We start from the raw sequence: 25,181 nt of genomic DNA on the forward strand, positions 1-25,181 counted from the left end.
GAGACCTTCTTAAAGTTGTTGTCTTGAAGAGAGAAAATTGAAGAAGTTGGTTTATACTTAAGCATTAGGTAATAGGAGAGGCTGGTAACACTGAACTACTTTGGCTTTGTTGAAGGCTAATGCTATCTATGTTTTTTCTTTTAAAAAAAATAAATACTCATTTTTGAGTATGGGTTTCTTCTGAAAGCTAAATTCATCTTTTTGGAGTGTGAGATCCAAAACTAACAAGTGAACCAAGAAGTTGGAATTTACAAAATATGTAGAACAATGGTCCAATGGAAAAATTGTAGAGAAGTAAATTATATAGTCCAAAGGTAGTCAGCTACCCAAGTCACCAAATTCGACATCAAAATATTATGAAAAAGAAACCTGGAAAAAGTCATTATGCGCAATTTAAAAACTCTTTTTGCTTAAAATTTAGCCATATGGCTGTTGTTTTTCTCCTAATTCTGCTGCTGCAAGCATTTCTCGCACCTCACGATCAAAATTCTTAAAGTGACATTTTGTGGCTACCAACTCGACCTCATCAAGGCAGTCATGTAATTTGCTAGAGGAGTAACAAACTTTGTTTACTGAATATGACGGGAGCCACAAATTTTTTATAAAATTTCTGTATCTTAAGTTTAAATTTATACCTGTATCTCTTTTCCTTTAGAGTAGCCTTGAGCAAGCTGCAGCCATGAATTCAGAGTTTTTTTTTTTTTTTTTTGACTCCTAAGTAGCTTTGAAAGTGTCAATGGAAATGCAACACTTTTATCTCAGAAAATAATAGGAGATAGCTGAAGCTCGTACCGTAGTCTTCAAATCAAAGTGTCACTGGAAGTATCACTGAGCTACATGTAAGAATCAGTGGTTCTCCATAAGATTAATCATACAGTCCACATTATTGATCCAATTTACTTTTGGAAGATCTTGCTGTTATCTGAAGACTTTAACTCTGACATGCTATTCTTTTGTCTCAAAATAAAATGTTATCACACATATGGCATAACAATCTACCGCATACACACTTGGTAGAAGATAAAGGAGGGCAAAACTGGATTTCAAGAGATAAAGACAAATTCAAATTTCCAGGTGGTGGAACCCAGTTTATACATGGAGCCAATCAACACTTGGATCAGATTTCTAAGGTTACATAATGTTCGAAATATCTAGTTTTTAACTAATATTCGTCTTGTCTATCTGACTTCAGTATTTCTTACTCCTCACATAAACATGCAGATGGTCCCAGATATGGCATTTGGTACTCATACAAGAGTTGCCCTGGATGTTGGGTGTGGTGTGGCAAGTTTTGGTGCTTTTATATTGTCACGCAATGTCACAAGCTTGTTTATTGCTCCAAAAGATGTTCATGAAAATCAGATTCAATTTGCACTTGAATGTGGTGTGCCAGCAATGATAGCAGCTTTTGCAACATGACGGTTATTGTATCCAAGCCAGGCATTTGACTTAATTCATTGTTCAAGATGTCGAATAAATTGGACCCGAGATGGTATGTCATTCTTCCTTTTATATTGAACCTAAATATCACTCTTCCCTTTATGCTAAGCCTTAAGATCTTTAAATTATTCTTACATGTATTCATAAGGGCACTAGAATGCAGTGCAAGCACTGTATTCTGTTCTTCACTAGTCTGACTGCTCTTGATGGATATATATCTGCACTATCTCTAAACTTGCTGAGATTGATGTATATTCTCTGCCAACTTTCAATTGCATGACATGTTCTGTGGTACCTTCACAACAAGGACCATAAAGTGTTCGGCATTTTTGTGTTGAGTTCAGAAATTTATACCTGCTTTAAAGTTCAAACATATAATTCTAAAAAGAGTAAAGTTGTGACTGCTAACATTTGCTTGGCTTCTTTGTGCTGATAAATTTCCAACTTTTGGTGAAGATGGAATTCTGCTCTTTGAGGTCAACAGAATGCTTAGAGCTGGAGGATATTTTATTTGGGCTGCACAGCCAGTTTATGAACATGAAGAGAGCCAGCAGGAGGCATGGAAAGGTATCTTCCTTCAAAATTGTCATTCAAAGAAATTATGATCAAAGTTTTTGTGATGTAATTGGTACTTAGAGGTGGATAGCATGCTGCAATTGGCAAGTTTTTGAATATCTTAAACATGTTTACATTTGTACCATCTCATATATCCTCTCTTGTTATGAGTTCTTATTTTCATATTTATCATATTCAGTTAATATATTGACCTTTGTTTTCTTTAATGTATAGCAGACTCTGCTTTTCCGTTATGAATTGGATAGACCGAGTTTGATACATGTAACATTCACCAATGATGTATAGTTTTGATAATGCATTTAGCACAATATTTTTTTAGCCCTCAACTAAGAGACTGTCATCTACCTTGACTCTGTCATCTGAATAAGTTACATAAGTTCAATTCTTTTCCCTTATCCTTAAGTCCATCCCCATCTTAAATTTGGGAAAATACCTCTTGCCTGTCTCTTCTACCAACAATATTCTACTGCCTGTCCCTAAATCAAACACTGGAAGAGATAAGAAACTCTTCTTTGTCCATAGCACAATTATCAAAAGGGTGTCTAATAATATGCCTAAGAGAGATTTGGCTCCCAGAAAGCTCTAGATTTAGCATAATGTGTGTTGGGTTTCGCTGCTTATGAGGGCTTTGTGAAGAACATGTCTGTGAGCAATTTCTCTTTGTGCAAGTTTGCAATGTGTGGAAGTATATTAACTGCAACAGAGCTGTTTGGTCGCTTGAAAGACAAGGAAACCACACAGAGTGTGATGATAAATGGATATGAGATGCAAAGGGATGGTGTAGCTGCCCTTGGTCTCTTCTTAGAGATGAAAGAAGCTGGGTCCGAGCCAAATGATATAACTTTCATAAGTATTTTATTTGTTGTAGTCATGCTGGCTTGGTTAAAAAGGGATGCTGTTCAAGTCAATGTCAAAGGAACACTGCATAGCATAAAGGATGGAGCATAATTCCCGCATGGTGGAGCTTTCTGGCAATTGTGTGGGAGCCCACCATGGTGACGAAGAGCTGGGGGAGAGTCTTGCCGTGGAGGAGCATGATGGCCCTCTTCATGGCGTTGATGTTGACTAGGACATCATTTCCTTCCGTGGCCTCCAACTTGTTCACCATTGCTGGCATCCCGTTGTCGAAGGAGAAGGTAGGCTCGGGGGGTCCCCGGGGGTTGGGGGGGAGGGGGGGGGCGGAGGGGGAGGTGGCATTCCATGTGGAAAAGATGCCGAGAAGATGAGCTCGAAGCATCACCCACCCTCCTATGGATGAGGAGGTGGAGGGGGTCAAGGGAAGCAGAGTCAGAGTGGCATTTTGTCGAGGAGAGGGCAAGCACAGCTCCATCTCTTTTTTCCTCCTTCACTAAATGACGTGAGGGTTATCATGGGATGGTGGCATTTGGTAGCTGGCAATCTATTGACAATTTAAAATGGGTCCATCAAGTTACTATATTTGGTATATTTTTTGAGTGGCAATCCATATTGCCTCTCAGAAGGTAATCTGGATTGCTTTGGGGAGAGATGGCTCTCTAGATTATCATTTATTTGGTAATGTTGTAAAAAAAATTTTGGACAAAATTATCTCTAAAAAAAATCACACAAAACCCATCTTTCCACCACCTACCCCGGCAACTCTCACCCTTCCCTTATTATATATAATAATATGATATAATATATTATAATATAATATATTATTATTATATTATTATTATATTTTTATAGTAACTATATTATATTACAATAATATAGTATATGATAATATATATTATATAAATCCTATTATATATAACAATAAATTATATTATATTATATTATATTATCATATTATATTATATTAATTATTATATTATCATATAATATTATATATTATATTAATATATTGAAATATATATTATACAAATATTATTCTATATAATAATATATTAATTATATTGTTATATTATTATATTACAATGTTGTCAAATCAGGATTCAACTCATGAATCGTCTATGCCTTAACTTGAATCGTGACTCGAATCGTAAGATTCAGTAACAAAAAGCACAATCAAAATGTATACCAATTTATTCATTAACGAATACTCAAAAAGATGTCCAAAAAGTATAGATAAGTTTAAAATACTAAGTCTAAAATATAAATTAAAAATAAAAATGAAGTATCACTAATTCACTATTCACTCAAAAAATTTAATAGAATCTTCAGTCATCACAATCATCCTCAAGGCTAATGTCATCATCACCGTCGCCGCCGTCGTTGTCATCATCATCATCTTCAAGCATAATCATCTCTTGATTCTCTTCTTCTTTCTCTTCTTCCTCGTTACCTTCATCTTCTTCTCTCACTTCAATATCTTCCTCAACAACCTTTTCTTTCCCTTTACCTTTACTATCAAGATTTAAGTTTCTTGGTCCTACAAAAATATTTTAAGAATCAACAAAGCCAAATAAGAAAATAATGCAATTGTTTTAAAAATTAAGAACTAAAAAAAAGAATTAGAAAATAATTTACGTACCTCTTTTCCTTGTTCTGTTATTAGGTCCCTCATCAACATTAAAACATTCATTTACATCCAACCAAGACACATCATCTGGTAAGTATGGCTCTTCTTGCTTAGTTATTCACTCATCATCTGATTCTATATCTGATAAATATATCAGATCATATGTCTCCCCATTTTCTTGTCTTTTTTATTGTCTCATCTCAAGTTGAATATTGTTTTTGACAAATACCAAGGCATTCAATCTTTGTTGCTCCAAATGGTTTCTTTTTTTGGAATGAATATGTTCAAATGTGCTCCAATTTCTTTCACATCCAGCGGCACTACAAGTAAGACTTAGTACTCGAATTGCTAGCTTTTGAAGTTCTTTGCACTGTTCTCCAAAACTTTCCCACCATAGAGTTAGACAAATAAAATGAGATAAATTAAAATTAAATGTGATAGGTAAAAATGAATTCATAAAATTAAAATTATAATTATCTGATTGTTTTTTATTTCTTGTTGATACCGTCATGTCTATCCCAAATAAACCTTCAGTCTTCTTAAATTTTTCAAGTTGTGAATCAATGATGACTCTTGTCTCAACATCTGGATACATCTTCTCAATTGTCTTAAACAATCCAATTTTTACTTCAACATCAGCATTAAAATTAGGATCATATTGGAACCTAAAGATCAAGAATCAAAAAATAAATTTAAATTTAAAATAATAAAATTTACTAATGGAATAATGTAAATTAAAAAAAGTGTGACTTGGGATTAAGATAATATACTGCTGCATGAAGTGGTCTATGAAGTTGCAAATCCCAACGAATGTCAATTATCTCCCAAATCTGATCATATCTCTTCTTAACATTGTTGAAATTTTTGCCAATTTATTCTTTTGCTCTATCCATTGCTTCATAAATATAACTCATAGTCGGTTTTGCATCTCCATCAACAAGTCTCAACACTTTGACCAAAGGAAGAACATACTTCAAATAATATTTTGTAGCTTTTCAAAACTGTTATCACTCAATACAATTTTTTGAACTTTTCTAGCCTCAAATTTACATGCATAAGTGCTCCTTATCCATTCTTCTGAAGCAAACATAGTCCTTAAAGCAATCTTCCTATCTAGTATGCTTTTCAAAGTGAGATAGGATGTTGCAAATCTAGTAACCACCGATCTTGTCAATTCTTTATTCTTAGAATATTTTCTAAACAAACTAAGAACCCATGTATGGCGGTAAATATAAACTGTAATTTGCCTTGCCTTGTCAAGTGTATTAAAAAAAATTGGAATGTTTTCAATGTCACTAAGTATTAAATCTAAACAATGGACTGCACATGGAGACAAAAAAAAATGCTTTCTCTTTTCTTCTAAGAGACTACCCACGCCAAATAAACAGAGGCACTATCTGTCACCACTTGAACTACATTTTTCTCTCCAATCTCCTCTACTAAGCTGTCAAGCAATTCAAACAATTTATTTGAATCCTTACTAACATCAGAGGTATCCAATGATTTGAAGAACACCGTTCCACTTAGACTATTCACAAGAACATTAGTAATAGATCGACTTTTTTCATCAGTCCAATCATCGGACATGATTGAACATCCCATTTTTTTTCACTCATCTTTATATTTTATCAAACATTCATTAATACTTTCCACCTCTTTCTTCAAGAAAGTAACTTTGGCTACATGATAAGAAGAGAGTTTCAATCCTCTTCCATACTCTCCAACAGATTTCATCATTTGAGCAAATAAAGGGTTTTTGACCAAATTGAATGGCAATGCATGTCCATATAGAAATCTACAAATATCTCTAACAACTGGTTCTCTTTTTTTTATCATTTCATTCATTGTCTGTTGTTTACATACATTTCCCCTTTCATCATAAATGAATCTATAGTTTCCTTCCTTATTTTTGCATTTGGCTCATCTACTTCAAAGCACTCAACATCATCACCTAAATTTTTTTCTATTTCTTTCTCCCTCAACAAATTTTTAAAAAAATTCTGAATTTCTTCAGAAACTTGAGTATAGGGAGAAACATTGTTATGTGTACCCGCAAGATGATTTTTCATTCTATTCACTCCTCCCTAAAAACTTTTGTTACAATAACTGCATACTAGATGTAATCGATTTCCATCGCCTCCTTTGCTATCATCAAATTTTTTACAATGATTTCAAGTGGGATCTACAACTTTAGATTTTTTTCTAGGTGCCATTATTCAATAAAATAATAATACACAATTCCATTGCAAGTATGTAAATTAATTCCTGTTAAAAAAATAAAAATTGGTAAAAAAAATTGTCAAAAAAAAACTAATCTTACTATTACTGTTGTTTTTATTTTTTTATTTTTTTGGGTGAGGTTTTAAGTGGATAAGTATTTATCTAAAGTCAAAAAAAAAAAGAGAAACAAGCCGTTCCGTTCTGTTGGTGGCAACGGAACGGAACGGGACTGTCACGGACCTCTCCCCATTCTCCTCTCGCCTCTCGGTCTCGAAGCTTTGAGAGAAGTCCCGCTTTAAAAAAAAAGGACAAGGAAAGCTCCGATCTGATCGGAAAAAAAAAAGGCTTGCAGGCTCCGGCGGCTTCGGGGAAGAGAAACGGGGGGTTTTGGGCGGCTTCGAGAAAGAGAAATAGGGGAGGGTTTCAGGTGGCTTCGGTGAAGCCAAGAGAAACAGGGGAGAAACAGAGGGATTGGAAAGCTTCGGTTTGATCAAAAAAAAAAAAACTTCTCGAAAGAAGAAACAGAGAGATCGAGGAAGAGAAATAAACAAAGCAACGGGAAAGAGGAACCTCCCAGATCTACGGTGAACTTGCGGTGATGCTTCGAAGGCTTCGAGCTTCACGTGACCTCTTCCTCTTCTTGCCGTCGTCTTCGAAAGCTTGAAGCAACCAGAGAAGAGTTCAAAGGTAAGAAATCTCTTTTATTTGCTCGTGCTATTTTGATTCTTTGGCTCTTCGGCTTCCAAAAACGGCGAGAAACCACCACCGAACCTACCTTTTCCGACTTGACGGTATCGGACGATTCCTCGAGTCGCACGATTTAGCTGATGGACTCGCGATTCAGGTGCAATTCTTCTCTTTTCTCGATTTTTCATTCCGGTTCGACTCGGCTATGTCGTGAATCGTCGCGAATCGTACGAGTCAACTCGCGACTCGTACGATTCTAACAACAGAGTTTTATTATAATATATTATAATATATTAATATATGAATATTATAATATATTATAATAATATCTTTTATTAATATAACATAATATATAATATAATATTATTATATATAATACTATATTATAATATATTATATTAGTATAATATATTAAAATAATATAATATAATATATTATATTATAATAGTTTGTTATAATATCATAATATAATATTATAATATACTATATGAAAATGTATTATATTATATTAATTATATAAATATCATTAATATTATGTAACTATATATTATTATTATAATATATATTATATTGTATTAATATTTTATATTTATATAATATAATATTATTATATATAATAGTATAGTTTATTATATTATATTATAATAATTTATTATTATATTATCATATAATATTATATATTATATTAATATATTGTAATATATGTTATTTAAATATTATTCTATATTTAATTATATTGTTATACTATTATATTATAATATATTGTAATATATTAATATGTTAATATTATAATATATTATAATAATATCTTTTATTAATATAACATAATATATAATAATATAGTATAATATATTATATTATTTTATTATTAAAATAAAATAATATAATATAATATATTATGTTATAATAGTTTATTATAATATTATAATATACTATATTAGAATATATTATATTATATTATAATAATTATATAAATATCATTATATATAATAATATAATATAATATAATATAATATTATTATTAAAAGGTTAAGGGGTATTTTAGAAATTTTATTTCATATTACTGGTAATCTGATTGTCATACCAAACATGTCAATCAAGATTTTTAGTAATTTTACTGCAACGTTATCTACATGTACCAAATATAGTAATTAACATTACTGGTAATTTAATGATGGCAATCTATCTTGAAGGCAATCCAGATTATCTTCCAAGATTGCTTGGTGATGCACCAAATACAACCTTAAGGTTTGGCTGATGGAGATGGATGTTAAGGTCAAATTGGATCATTCAAGTAACTTGAAGGATCTAGTCGCAAGTTTTTATAGTCGAGAGCATCCATGTGCAAATCAGGATAACTCGAGGCGGTCAAGGGGGTTTTTTCTCTTTAAATTTTAAAGTAACTATATGATGTTTTTTGCCTAAATACCATGGCTCTGGATACCTTTGATGTATGAACATTTAATTTGAGATCATCCAAGTAATATCCTTTTGTTAGTTCCTATGCTCATTTGATGCTCTATACTGCATGGTTTTCAATAACTCTGTAATATTTCAGTTCACAAACAACTCATTTATTAAAAGAGAAAATCTGCCCTGAATATTTTTAATTTAATTATGTAACTATTGTTTTCTCAACTGAAAACCCTTATTCATAAGATGATATCATAAAAGAAGAAAAAATAAAAAAAATAAAAATTTTAATTTTAAATTTAAAAAAATATAAATTTTAATTTTAATTCAAATAAAAAACATCATTTCAAATTACTTTCTCCATTTCAAATTATTTTTTTAAAAAAATATCTCAAAAAAATAACTTAAAAAAATAAAAAAATAAAAAATATCATTAAAAAATAAATAAAAATGAGAAAAAAAATAAAAATTATAATTTTAAATTTAAAAAATTAAAAATTTTAATTTTAATTCAAATAAAAAATATCATTTTAAATTACTTTCTCCATTTAAAATTATTTTTTTAAAAAATATTCCAAATAAAGGAAAAAAATATTTAAAAAAATGCCATAAAAACAGATAAAAAGGGTAAAAATGGAAAAAAAATTAAAATTAAAATTTTAAATTATTAAAAAAGTAAAAATTTTAATTTGAATTCCAAAAAAAATAAAAAAATAAAAAATATCATAAAAAGTGAAAAAAGGGAAAAATGAGAAAAAAATAAAAATTATAATTTTAAATAAAAAAAATAAAAATTTTAACTTTAATTCAAATAAAAATTATCATTTCAAATTACTTTCCTCAATTTAAATTAATTTTTTATTAAAAAATCATATAAAAATAACTAAAAAAATTAAAAAAATAAAAAATATCATAAAAAAATAAAAAATTGAAATAAAAATGCCAAAGAAAATGATATTTTTGAAAACACCATTCTTTTTGATATTTTTTTAGCTTAAGACCCCCCAAAAAAAACCCTCCATCTTCTCTCTCTTCTCTGACGTCTCCCTCTTCTCCGCGTCTTTCTTCTCCTCTCCGACAGCACAGCGGCACGGTGGCGAGCTCCCGACGACACGACGGTGAGCTCCCGGTAGTGGTGAGCTCCCTCTTCTCTCTTTCCTCTTCCTCTCTCTCTCCCTCTTTTTTCTTGGCCCGTCGGCGACAAACGACCGACGGCGGGCTCACGCGCCCCCCCATTTCGTTGGTTCGACGGTGGGCCGGCAGTGGCCGGCCTGCCCCTCCCCTTCCCTTGGCCGGCCACCCGCCCCTTCCCTTCCCTTCCCTTGGCCGGCCGCCCCTCAATATCCCCACCCGCAGCGGCCCCGATGGTGGGAGCCCTGCGGTGGGCCCCCGATAGCGGCCTCGCGGTGGGCCCTCGGTAGTGGGCCCGCGCGGCCTGATGGTGGGCCCGCACGGTCCAACGGCAGGCCCCCGATGGCCCCACGGTGGGCCCCTAGCGGCGGGCCCCCGATAGCCCCACGGTGGGCCCCAGGCGGCGGGCCCCCGGCTCTGCCCCGTACGGCCCGACGGTGGGCCCCCGACGGCGGCCCGTGCGGTTCTACGGTGCCCTTCTATTTCGATCTTTTTATTTTTTATTTTTATCTCATTATTTTTTATTTTTTATTTTTTATTTTTGTCTCATTAGATTCGGATTTGTTTTAAAATTCGATTTGATCTTAATTTAAGAATTTTAAAATATATTGCATTTCGTGGAACCGTAGATCTATCAGTTGACCAATGTAGGATATTCTATGATATTCGTATAAAATATATATTTGATTATATATTTTTATATGGGTACCGTAAAATATATACATTGGTCAATTGATTGTCCAGTTTGGATAGTTTGAGAATTGCATTTAATTCTATAGGTAATTATATTATTCGAACGATATGCAGAGGATTCGAGAGAAATTTCGGATAGTATTTTTCTTTAGTTTTTCTCACATATTTTCAGTCGTATAGGGAGAACTAAAGAAAAATACTGTCAAAATTTCTTTTAGTCCCTATTGCGTATCGTTTGATTAATATAATTAACTTATATAATTAATACAATTTTTGAATGGGATAGGATCTATCTGTACCTATTTGTTGATAATATGATGCATTTATCATATAAATCTTTTGAAATGATAAAATAATTAGTAATACTAAATTTTTTGATTTTGATTTTGTCATAGATTTCTCTGAGAAAATGGCCAGTACTCGGGTTCATGTACTATTGTATTATGATAGTATGATACAGAATGACGAAACTGGTGTGTAGTACAGTCACCCTGTAAATCGGATGATTAGAGTATCTTCATCATTATCATGTCAAGAATTATTGGACCATTTATACAGCAGTATTCCTATAGACAAAGAAAAATATGAAATAAAATTGAAATGAAAATCTCCTAATCTGTCGGGACAGTTAATGCAGAGCAAGTATATCTTAGTTCCAATTGATGACGATGAAGATGTCGAAGAAATGCTGACTTTTTCTTTGAAATATTCAGAATGTCAATTTTTAGAATTATATATTGAAAAAGAAGATGTACCGAGCTTTGGATACTATAGTCGGCTTTTAACTCAAGCAGACAATATTATTGGGCCTTCCTCACCTTTCGTAACTCTTATGGTGCAAACTGATAGTGTTGAGGCCATATTTGCAGAATAACATTCTACTACCACCGGCCCTAGTTGTTCAATTATTCAAAGTCCTATGGTGACTTCTTCTGTGTCTTCTGCTATGGTTACTTCTCCTTTGCTAGAAGTAGTGGTAAGTGCGGGAGACGACTGGGTAGTTGGTGGAATAAATTCTGATAATCTAGGCTTTGAGTCAGATGAAAGCGGAGATGAAGACTATTGGATGGATGAGGACTGTAGCAGTAATGATGATGATGGTGAAAATGAGAATGATGATGAAGATGTTCAGCCTAATATTAATGTGGGAGAACCTCAACCTTGTTTGCATGAATCTCTATAATTTTTTAATGATATAAATTTAGATGATGGTGGTTGTGTTAGTGCTGATCGAAGATTGAACTCTGACTGTCAGTTTTGGGACTCCTCGATGACTGAATTTTCTAAAAGTCTAATGTTTGAGAGTAAAAATTATGTAAGGAGAGCTATTGATCTTTATCACATTATGAAGCATCGGACATACAATGTAGTTCAGTCGCATTTGAAATTATGGTCCGTACGATGTACATCATCAGATAATGTTCAAAATTGTGAATGGAGACTTCGTTCTGCATTGTTGAAAAAATATGGATATTTTCAAATCACAAAATATGAGGGTCCTTACACTTGTTTGTTTACAGGGTTGAGTCAATACCACAAATATATCAGTGGAAGGATGATTGGTACACTAGTCCGATATATTGTTGAGAAAGATCCAGATGTTAAAGTTGAAGCTATTGTGGCAACCGTTAATGATCAAATTCAATATACAGTGTCATATAGGAAAGCTTGGTGTGGAAAGCAGAAGGCATTGATTGATATTTATGGAGAATGGGAGCCATCTTATGCTAAATTACCCTATTATATGGCTATACTTCAACATACAAATTCTGGTACAGTTGTTTCATGAATTTTTTTTTAAACTGCGAATTTCAATATCCGAGTTTTAAATTATATTTTCTGAGCTTCCAAACCATCTATCCAGGATTTTACACATTGCCGTCCTGTAATCAGCATTGATGGCATGCACTTATATGGAAAGTTTAAAGATGAGATGTTAGTTACAACAGAAATTGATGCAGAGAATGAGATATTTCCATTAGCATATGCAATTGTGGATGAGAAGACGACTGTAAGTTAGAGTTGGTTTCTTTTTTAGCTCAGAACATATATCGTCAAAGATAAAAATAGAATATGCTTAATTTCTGACAGACATCCAGGTATATTAAATGCCATCACAGATGAGTCTATTGGATGGAGCCACCACGTGCCTATCACCGATACTGCTTAAGACATATCTGCAGTAATTTCAACACTCATTTTAAAAATGTGCAGCTGAAAAGAGCAGTATGACAAGCAGGAAGCATTCATCAAGTTCGCAAGTTCAACTTTATCATGAGTAGGATCAGAACAGTGAATGAAAAGGTTTGGAGCTGGTTGTCTGAGTTAGAAAAGGAGAAATAGATGTTGGCACATGATGATGGCCTGCGCTATGGTGTTTTAACTATAAATTTGTCAGAGATTTTTAACAGTGTTTTACGAAGAGCTAGAAATGTATCAATTACAGCTTGTGTTCCAATGATATTTTATTATCTTGTAAAATACTTCAATATGAGGCATGCCCAAGTCTTGAGATATGTAGAGGAGAATTCAAATAATTTTTTTACTCCTCATGTTGCAATTAAGATTGCTAAAGATCAAGTTAAAGCTAATCAGCATCGAATAACAGCATTCAACCTTCAAAGAGGCATATATGAAGTGCTTACAAGGAGAGCAAGCACAGGATTACGAGGTGGAAAAAATTTTCATACTGTTACTTTAGCTGAAAGAAAATATTCTTGTGGAAAGTGGAGCATGTACAAATATCCATGTTCACACATTTTAGCTGTGTGCCAAAAAATTGCTGTACATTTTAGTGGATTTGTGGATGATGCATATACAATTATAATATATATGAATGCTTGGAGCGGTGACTTTAATCCATTACCACATGAAGATTATTGGATGCATACACGTATATTCAAATATATTTCTGATCATCATCGTTTGAGACCCAAGCAGAGAGGTAGATCAAAGTCAACAAGACTACGAAATGAGATGGATGATAGGTAAATAAAAAGTAAGAACCACTGTGGCATTTGTAAGGAACAGGATAATGACCGCCGCCGCTATCTTAGGATACTTCAACACACTTCAACTTCAAGCAGTGGAAGAAATTAAAGGCTCCGAAGATGTATTTTCATCATTGTTTTATGTATTTCTGTGAGATTGTATTTGAATATACGTGTTTAATATCCAGAGATGAACTGAATTATGTGTTTAAGTTGTATTGTGTGATAACAGTGTTTAAAATATATTTCTCATAAAATGAATGGCTATCATATTTCTTATTTTTTAATACACTTGTGATAATATCATTATTTTAAATTTATTAGCATATTATGGCTTACGATCCGTGGCATCCCGGTCTTTGAGATAGTAGTATTCTTACATTGTAGGAGCACCATCGATCACATACTATTTTAGATGGTGGCGTAAGCATTCCAATCCTACTCTTACTATTTAATTTTTTTTTAAAAAGTCATATACGTTATCTAATTATTATATCTTATTGTAGGAGTCCAGATGCATTCATCTACGACGATCTGATGCTGACTTCTGGAGGACAGAGGACATCCCACATAGAGTACTGGATTATTTACGATATCTTGGGTTCTATGGAGTATATCGGATTGATCGTATACAGATGGATGTTGGTCTTATTACTGCTTTGCTTAAGAGATAGCGTCCAGAGACACACGTTTCATCTTTCATTTGGTGAGACGACCATCATGTTACAGGATGTCAGCATCCTTATTGGACTACCAGTTGATGGCGATCCAGTTACCGGAGTTGATCCCACGCTTACCATTTCGGAGTGACAGGCTTTGTGCTTGCGATTGCTAGAGTTTGAGCCCGGCATCCAGTTTTTCGATCATTTACGACTCAAGATTGAGTGTTTGGATGATCGTTATCGATATTTTCATATTGAGGATGATGCACCAGCGGAGATGGTGCAGCAGTATGTTAGGGGTCAGGTACTGCGGTTGTTAGGTGGTGTCATGTTATCCGATACTTCATCGAATAAGATGAAGTTGATATTTTTACCATTATTAGAGGATTTAGACTTCGCTCGTAGACTCAGTTGGGGTAGTGTAGTACTAACTTGCCTGTACAGAGCTATGTGTCGAGGTTCTTATGCTGATCAGAACGAAATTGATAGTTATCTTGTATTATTACAGGTATGTGAATTAAAAATTTTTATTTTCAATTATAGTTCACATTGGGTATATCATGGATGATTTTTTTGAAATTTGCAGATTTGGATATGGGAGCGTATGCCGACTATCAGTCCATTACGACAACAGTTGCTCGAGATGCCATCAGAGCAGCATGATCCTGATGTTCCATTCAGACTAGACAGACCATTGGGATATAGGAATAAAAATATTATTTTTTTACTTGAAATTTACTATTTTAAATCCGATAAAATTTATTTAACATGAGTAGATTGTGAAACAGATAGAACGTTGCATTCAACGTTCATCACGTATCGATGAGAGTGGTACGGATTTATAGGTGCCAGTTGGATACATTAGTTGATATATATAGACGGATAAATTTGATTTTTTACAAATATCATTTTACAGTATTCATAATCTATTAAAATTTTAGCTTACTAATTTTTTTTATTTTAACTCTATCAATTTTTGTGGGAGTCATATACAGATGAGATATTAGCTATATTGCCGCAGATGTGTACAGTTGGACATGATATATAGACTGTTAGGGTGCCACTTATTTGTTTTGATGTAGTGGAGTGGCATCTTTTCGATCGTGTCATGCGGCAGTTTGGTTAGATTCAGAGCATCCCAGAGCAGTTTGATATCAGCCAGAGACTTTATCGTATTGATCGATGAGGGAGAGCTCGTATTGACTGGCGTATCAGACATGCAAAGTATATCACCATTTAGGATGCACGTCGAGATTACATAGTTCATGGTGATCCTATTTTGAGAGGCCATGTATATATCGAGAACTATATGGCTTGATTTCTTAGCATTACAGTGCGAGTCATTGGACAGCCTCGGTATGCAGTTCTAGGATACGATGGTGAGAGTTCTGCTGTGTGTCTTTTGGTAAGACCACGAAAATTATATTTTATATCAATATCTTTATTTTTAATAATTAAAATTAAAAAAATATTTTATGTACTTCTGTTATATTTTTGTTATATTTTACAATATATTACTAATTTTATTTTTATTATGTAGACTGATTCTATGTCAGGCTTATGTTCGACGCCTATCGTGCTTCATCTACGGCTGATGAGGACGAACGGATTCGCATTCTGCGTGAGATAGAAAGAACAAGTTTGGAAACATTGGTGGTGCTTGGTGTTCATCCAGATAGCTGTGCGTCTTGGTATGGAGCAGCCGATGCGTCACATATAAGATATACGCTATCTCCATATGTTTCACATATGCCATCACCGCATATGCCGCAGATGTCATCACTTGATCCATAGATGGCAGGGCCTTCTTCTTCCTTTATGCTGTAGATGACATCACTGGGTACCAGTTGGCCACATGAGTATGATACTTTCTTTTCAGGGCCATCCATATATCCAGATGAGGGGATTGAGGGTGTTACTCAGTCCGCAGATGCTCCGATAGCACAGCAGACCATTCTTGAGAGGATTGAGGAGGTTATTCCTGAGCAGCATGACCAACAGACCTTTACTGCTGTGGGGGAGGAGCCATCATAGCAGATACAGGAGCAGGAGCGACCGTTGAGGACCTTCTTGAGAAGATCCAAGCGACCACGGGCACCATGACGTCCTTATGGGACTTAGTATTTTTTAAATTTATATTTAGTATTTTTAAAATTTTTATTGTACTATTTTTTTTATAATTGATATTTTTTATTCTATTTTATATCATTAATTATTATTTTTATCAAAAATTATTTTAATTTCAAGTGAACGAATGTTATGCTTTGTGAACATAGATACACATTGTCTCATGTGTCTCAGAAGATTAAGAGAGAAAAAATTATGCTAAAAGAGTTATAAAAATTATAACATAAATAATAATAATATATCGAATAATTTAATTATATTTTTTAAAATATTAAAAAATAAGATAAATCAGATAAATCAATAGGGCATGAATCGTTACATACAGTGCGGTATAGGTCGGTATAAGTCGGTAAGGCATCGATACGATAGGATACTTTTATCAACTGCTTGGGGCGATAGGATTATAGTATTATACAAATATTATGATATAATTATATTGTTATATATTATTATAATAATATAATATAATATATTATATTAATATCTTATATTTTATAATAAAATATATTTTATAATATTATTATATTTTAATATTTTATAATAATTTTTTATAATAATATAATATAATATAATATTTTATTTTATAATATATTATAATAAAATATAGTATAATAATTATATTATATTTTCATATACTATATTAAAATATAATATAGTACATTATATTGTAATAACTAATATAAATATTATTATATATTATATTACATTATTATTATGATATATTATATTATATATTACATATTATTTTTTATTTTTTAAATTATTTTTATGTGATTTTTTAATAAAAAAAATAATTTAAAATGGAGATAGTAATTTGAAATGATAATTTTTATTTGAATTAAAGTTAAAATTTTTATTTTTTTAAATTTAAAATTATAAATTTTATTTTTTTCTCATTTTTTTCACTTTTTAATGTATTTTTTATTTTTTTTTAATTTTTTTTAAAATTCAAATAAAAATTTTTATTTTTTTATAATTTAAAATTATAATTTCAATTTTTTTCCCATTTTTACTCTATTTTTCCGTCCAAAAGCACTACATTTTTTAGGTATTTTTTTCTTTTGTTTGAAATATTTTTAAAACATTTAATTTTAAATAGGAAAGTAATTTGAAATGATATTTTTTATTTGAATTAAAATTAAAATTTTTATTCTTTTAAATTAAAAATTATAATTATAATTTTTTCATTTTTTCTCATTTTTTCTTTTTTTATGGTATTTTTTTAATTTTTTAAGTTATTTTTTTTGGAATATTTTTTTAAAAAAATTAATTTGAAATATGGAAAGTAATTTGAAATGATATTTTTTATTTGAATTAAAATTAAAATTTTTATTTTTTCAATTTAAAATTATAACTTTTATTTTTTTTCTTTTTTTCTCATTTTTTTATGATTTTTTTAAATTTTTTAAGATATTTTATTTGGGATATTTTTTAAAAAAATTTAATTTGGAATGGGGAAAGTAATTTGAAATGATATTTTTTATTTAAATTTAAATTTAAATTTTTATTTTTTAAATCTAAAATTATAATGTTTATTTTTTTCTCATTTTTATGGTATTTTTTATTTTTTTAATTTTTTAAGATATTTTTTGGAATATTTTTTAAAAAAAATTAATTTGAAATGGAGAAGGTATTTTGAAATGATATTTTTTATTTAAATTAAAATTAAAATTTTTATTTTTTTATTTTCAAAATTATAATTTTTATTTTTTTCTCATTTTTTTCTTTTATGGTATTTTTTTTTAAAAATTAATTTGAAAAGGGGATTGTAATTTGAAATGATGATTTTTATTTGAACTAAAATTAAAATTTTTATTTTTTTAAAATTTAGAATTATGATTTTTATTTTTTTTCAATTCTTTTTTCTTTTTTTATGATATTTTTTATTTTTTTACATTAATTTTTTTCAGATTTTTTTTAAAATAATAATTTGAAATGGGGATATTAATTTGAAATGATGATTTTTATTTGAATCAAAATTATAATTTTTATTTTTTTAAAAATTTAAAAGTATAATTTTTTTATTATTTTTATTATTTTTATTATTTTTTTTCTTATTTTTGAAGAATTAATAATTAATCTTGTCATTTCAAATAGTGTTTTCAAAAATGCCATTTCAAATGGTGTTTTCAAAAATGCAGTTTGAAATGGCGAGTTTATTTATTTATTTTTTTTTCATCGTCCACGTGGAAAAAGGACGGAAAAGGGGTGGTGATGTGGATACTATAAAATACTATTTTGAATAGTATTTTATAAGATTTACATTAGTTTGATAAATAAATTAAAAATTATATTATTTTTATAAATATTTTTTTTTAAAATTATTTAGGTAAAGCGCTCAGGGGTTCGGTATGTGAATGATTGAGTGGGAAAATAATGGATGAAGAAGAAGTGATGGATTTATATATTTATAAAATATAAAAAAATAAATCAAAATAATTTTTTGATATAAAAAAATATGTTAAATTATTCTTTGATAAACAAAAATATTAAAATTTTATTAAAAAATTAATAAAAAATAATTCTATTAGTATTGAAATTCATCTCTCATATATTCTAACAATTCTTTTTTATGCCTTTCTAATTTTGAAATATACAAAATAAATCGAGATGAATGAACAAATAATTTTTTTCATATAATAAATTTTAAAAAATATTTTTAAATCAAATAATAAATAATAATTAATCATCTTTCTAATTTTATTCTTATCTATCCTTCCGATTATCATCTCAAGTGAGCCTCAGGATGGGTAGGAGGAAGTGCTAAAACGAGTGATCGTGAATTTGAGATTTTATGACGTACTTATCTCGCATACCATGAGAGGATTAATTATTGATTAGAAAATATTCATAATGGATCATGGATAAATTTTTTTGGGCAAATTCTTTGTACATCGCAGATGGTATAGAAAATCTGACGTGAAGCGCAGTATTTTATATGATTGGTCTACATAGTCATTATTTTTTAATATATATTTAATACCTGTAGTTTTATTTTTTCGTTGAAAATTTTGAGTGAAAATATTTCTGCTATTTAAAAAAAATTATAATATATTATATCTGTATTATGACATCCTGCATACAAGAAGTTATAATTTTGACGCATGATATCATAATTTTTTTCAAAGAGTAAAATCATTTTTGTCATTCAAAATTTTCAAACGAAAATGCAGAATGCACACATTAAATGCGCGTTAAAAAGTTGTTGGACAAAAATGCTCCTTCTATATTATGACATCTTGGACCATATTATGACATCCTGAGCTATATTATGATATCCTGCATGCAGAAGTCATAATTTGATATAGGATGTCATAATTTTTTTGGCAATATTATGACATTTTGCGTGTAGGAAGTCATAATATACCACAGGATGTCATAATTTTTTTCAAAGAGCAAAAATATTTTCGTCATGCAAAATTTTTAAATGAAAAAATAAAATTACAGACATTAAATACGTATTGGAAAGCGATGGCTACGCAGATCAATCATATAAAGCAGTGCACTCTATATCGGATTTTCTATGCCACCTGCGGTGTACAAAGAATTTCTCAACTTTTTTTGATGGTGATGGGGATAATGCATGATGGCATTCTCTCGTGAGGCATGGCCGTCCAGCGAACGGCTGAAGGGAAGTTTTCGTGGTAGAGAAATTATTGGTTAGAACAATCCTATCACGTATATCTTATATCATCCAATAACAAACTAGCATACCATCCAAAAAATTTAATTTTTATTTATAATAATTATTGAAGGATAATTTATTATCTAAACCAAAGATATGAGTCTACGAAAAGGCATATGATGAAGTATATAAGACCGACACCACGGTATTGTTGCATGATCTTAAAGGTAGATATGTCTCCTCCGAACTATGAGAGGACTATGCAAAATAGGTCATTCAATACATAACTTCGGACCTCTCCGATCTACACTTCAGGCCCCAACGATCTTTGCTTCCTAGTGATCTTCCTAGGTGCAACATCGGACTTCAACTAGTTCGGACTTCGGCCTTTGGCCTAAACTTCACCGGCCGATCTCAAATTCCATGGCAGACTAACATTTGGATAGGTCGATCTCTAACTTCGATGGTAGTTATACTTTGGACTCCAATGATTTTTATTTAAATGAACATAGTTAGCCCCAGCCATCTCCTTCCTTCAGTGTTTATATTCATCGGATCACTCCAAAACCTCCTCAACTGAAGCCAGTCTGATCCTATCTATGCTTTCATTTCAAATTCAAAGAGCCTATGGCACCATAGCTATCTCCAAAATAGATAAAGCAGGTGTGACTGTCCAATCCCGAAGATCTTGATCCAAAATCTCGCCATATCGCATTCAAATCGATCAGACAATAATCTCGAAACTGCTTTTCAGCCCTCATCTACAAAATGGCCTCTGGATCTCCCAAAATACGCATGCAATCTCTTCCAAAAATGCTCCTTTTCTATTTTCTGAGATTTAACTTGAGCGTCAAAGAGTCCCATCGAAGCCAACTCCAATCTTGTAGGTCACTTTTCTGAAAGAACGTGCCATCATTCCAGCTATTCCGATTGAGAGCCAAATTTCAGTAGCAATAATAATAAAAATATTTTTTATTTAAAATTTTTAAGTAAATATAAATAATAATATATATTTTTATTTTTTAAATAATAAATTAATTAATTATTAGATAATGTAGGATATATATTATAGAACTGTTATAACCAATAATTCTTCCATGGTGATTGGTGATATCGTGCGGTGACGATTCTACAATAGGAAGTGCCCTCCTCCTTGCTGGTATTTCCATCCACATAGTGCATAGGGATGGTAATCGAGTCGGGTCGGGCTATAAACGGGTCAGATCAATGCGAGTCAAGTCAGAAAATTATCAACCCAAATATGATCTATTTATTAAACGGATCAAAAATTCAAACTTGAACCCGATCTGTTTATTAAATAGGTAATCCGATCCGATCCATTTAATCCGCCTATTAAATAAATCAAATTAGATTAAATAGGTTAAATAGATTAAATAAGTTAAATCGATTGGATTAAATAGATCAAAAATAAGTTAAATATATTTTAAATAGATTAAATGGATTTTAAATGAGTTAAAAAGATCGGATTAAATGGGTCAGAAATAGGTTAAACATATTAAACAGATTAAATAGGTTATTTGACTCAATTCAATATAAATATTAAATAAATTAAATAAATTAAATATTTAAAATTTAAATTTAATTTAATTATTAAATAAATTAAATAAATTAATTTTTTATAATTTAAATTTATTTACGATAGATTGAATAATTGATGAATTATATCATATTTTATTAGTCTTAATAATATATCGAGTGTTTTTGATTTGTTGCATGACGTCGACCGACTCCTGGGACGTTGACTGAAACATGAAAATTGCCGTCAGTTATGTACCTGGGCAGCAGGGACCGGTCGTAAACGTGCGTTGGACTCTCACGTGACAACACTCCATGTCTCATTCAAGTACGCTATTCGATCTTTTGAGGGGCCTTCCGGAGTTGCTTATTTTTAAATTTAAAAATTGTTTGGGCCCATGGAAGTTCTTAGGGTGTGGCGCCAATCTAGTCGCAACGACCTGGTGGGCCGCGGATATCGTAATAGAAAAGAAATTCTTTATACATCACCGATGGCGTAGAAAATTTAATATAAAATATATTATTTTATATATTTTTTTTTTGATATATAATTTTATTTTTTTATTTTAAAATTTAAATGATGAAAAATATGTATTTTTAAAAAAAAATTATAACATCTTATATTCATTTTATGATATTTTACGTGTAAAAAAATATAATTTTGATACAAAATATGTTATAATTTTTTTTAAAGGATGGATACTTTTATCATTCAAAATTTTTCAACTAAAAAATTGAAATTGCAGACATTAAATGTATATTAGAAAGTAGTTGGACAAAAATACTCTTCCTATATTATGATATATTGGGCCATATAAGGACATCCTGCATATAGGATGTTATAGTAATAGTATGTCACTGGATATCATAATTTTTTGAACCATATTATGATATCTTGCATATAGAAAGTCATAATATGCCATAACATGTCATAATTTTTTTTCAAAGGACAGAAGTATTTTCGTCATATGAAATTTTTAAATAAAAAGACGGAACTACAGATATTAAATATGTATTAAAAAATGATGGCTACGTAGATCCATTACATAAAGTAGTGTGCTATACGTCGGATTTTTTACACCATCCATGATGCACAAAGAAATTAGATAAGAGTTGCATCCCAGGGTAAAAATATGCTGCAGGAGAGGGGAGAAGCTTGAGAATTATTCGGCAAAATATGATAAGTAATAATCTAAATTATTAAATTAAAAAATTAAATAAAATCTAGAAGGAATGTAGAAATAAATTTTAAAATCTAAAGACGATGGGGAGACAAGAGATTAAACTATTTGGGAGATAATTAACGATTTACCGTCCAAAAGAGCTTTTCCATGTTAAGAACTTCATCTATTAAAATCTGGAAACACGTTGGGACCAAGGAATCCACGGACCAATTTCACCGTCATCCATAGAATACAACAGGGCCTACATAGCATCCTCCATATGAATGAGGAAGAGGAGTAGAATAGCAACCAGAAGAGAATAATTTGTTGATGGAAGACTCTTAAAACTTTCAAACAAAGTATTTTCACTACCAGCAGACTTCTTAAAGAAAAAACTTCCTTTAGATGGTGAACTAATTGGACTTTGAAGACTTCAAAGTATAGTTTAGTCGCTGTCAGACGTCATATAAGGATGGCTGCTTTTTCTTCGGATGCTTTAGTATGTGTCTTTGAGTCGAATGTAGTGTCATGTTTGCCTTCCAACAGTGCTTCGAGATCTTTAGGTCGTTGGTGGATACGATGAAATCCATCTTGGATTTGGTTTACTTTGTGAGTAGATATTCTAAAAGATTTCTTTCAACGGGCATCTATTCCAGTTAGTTGGCTTCACCACCATCGGAATGATATTGATGGGCCCAAAATCTTCTAGTCATGATGGTGATTAAAGAGTCTAGTAGTTTTTTTATGGCCTAGATGGTATGCTTATATCCTATCTCAACAATCGTGTTGGAGGCTACAAGCAGGACATGGATAAGGCTAGACAAAATAAAAATAGATGGAAACCACATTTCTCTTGGTAAGATATAATATAATAATATAAAAAATTGAAATAAATAGAAAATTTTTATATCTAAATTTCTATAGTACATTGAGTAATGAATTCTGATGATAGTTGATGGGGTAGATTCTCATCACTTAGCCGACTACTAGGCCTTCTTGGATTCAAGATGACTGGAAGATCTATACTGACTAAGCTATTGCAATCCAATCCGACTCGGATTAACGAGTCTCGTCTGCTTTGATCTGCACCGGCTACTATCATGGACTCCCGGATGAATAAGGGCAGCCTACTCCTAGTCGGCACCAGGCCGACTAGGCTTAACACGCCACCCACGGCCGCCAACAGTCGACGATGCTCAGTTTGTAATCGACTTATTACTCGGTGTACGACCGACTATGTCAGTTAACAGCGGATGTCACCCCTCCTCCCGAGGGCCTCATTTTGCCGACTCCGATTGTATGTGCCTCCGCCGACTAGCTTAGCACCAAATATGGCCATCACGTCATTCTGACAGGCCATGCCAAGGTCATGTCAATCAGACATCATACTCTAGACGGCTAGCTGCGCACTGTGATGGAATGCTACGAATTCATTAAATGCGCCCACAAGATCATTTATTACACTACGTACAGTAGCGTCTGCCGCCTTGCATATGCGGAATAGAAGGCACGCCCGCCATCATCGTTTAAAGATGCCCATACTGTACCATGCGGCACCATACGATGGGACATGATCGATATGATCATCTGTCCTCTCACCATCCATTTTGCTCCCTCTATAAATAAAGGTAAGCGGAGACCCTCCAGGTACGTACATTATTTGCAACCCAGAGATTTTGTCGCTCTTTCCTTTCAAACCACGTCACTAACTTGAGCATCGGAGGGTCTTCACCGGAGCCACCTCCGGCGGGACTTCTTTTACAGGACCATCTTCTCCTGTGCCGAGCGGAGACCAGCACCGTCGTTCATCGAAAATCCCTCTCTCTCGCCTTCGACCTCGACTGTGTGTCTAGTGACAACTCACTATCTCCCAGCGTTCTGTCGGCTCGTATTCAAGCACGACAGCTAGTCGGCTCCAAGCCGACTATCGAAACTAGAAAAAGACCGCAACAGTTTGGCACACCAGAAAGGGGGCAGCAGAGAAAAGTTTTCTCTCTCAAGGACCTCTGTTGCCCAGCTATGCAACCCAAGAGGGGGGGTGAATTGGGTTTCTAAAAATTTTAAGCCCAACAGATAACTTATGAAGAACAAAACAATGGCTTTAAAACAATATTAATTACCTAAAGCAGTATTGCAAGGATATAATAAAGAAATAAGATAAAGCGATAAAGCACACCACAAACACAAGGATTTATAGTGGTTCGGTGCTAACCTTGCACCTACATCCACTCCCCAAGATCCCACTTGGGAATTTCAATCCATTATCCTTTGTATTCAACCCGAATACAAAACGTCGGAAACTCCGACACTAGCTATCCCAAGCTAGAATACAAGACGTCGGAAACTCTGACACTAGCTATCCCAAGCTAGATCACTTATTTTCCGGGTACAAGCAAACCCAAAACACTCCGATTTCAGGTTCGGATCAACCTTTCC

The 25,181-nt window shown here is 32.1% G+C and overlaps 1 protein-coding gene and 1 pseudogene across 5 annotated transcripts in view; one reads left to right on the top strand and one right to left on the bottom strand.

Moving 5' to 3' along the window:
- Positions 1–25,181, top strand: part of LOC105044346 (very-long-chain aldehyde decarbonylase GL1-11) — a 60,758-nt gene that overhangs the window by 1,838 nt on the left and 33,739 nt on the right. For 2 of the 5 annotated variants that reach the window (XM_073257102.1, XM_073257101.1), the window contains exons 1-2: positions 1,353–1,492; positions 1,897–2,007. In XM_073257102.1, the coding sequence (XP_073113203.1) occupies positions 1,490–1,492; positions 1,897–2,007 (114 nt within the window). In that variant the 5' untranslated portion in view covers positions 1,353–1,489. Of the gene's footprint in view, positions 1–1,017; positions 1,131–1,221; positions 1,493–1,896; positions 2,008–25,181 lie in introns of those variants that run through there. The other 3 variants (XR_012141285.1, XR_012141284.1, XR_012141286.1) reach the window with 3 other exon arrangements.
- Positions 5,858–11,519, bottom strand: LOC140857742 (uncharacterized; annotated as a pseudogene).

This window comes from Elaeis guineensis, chromosome 5 (genome assembly GCF_000442705.2).
Source record: "Elaeis guineensis isolate ETL-2024a chromosome 5, EG11, whole genome shotgun sequence".
NCBI classification, from domain to species: Eukaryota; Viridiplantae; Streptophyta; class Magnoliopsida; order Arecales; family Arecaceae; genus Elaeis; species Elaeis guineensis.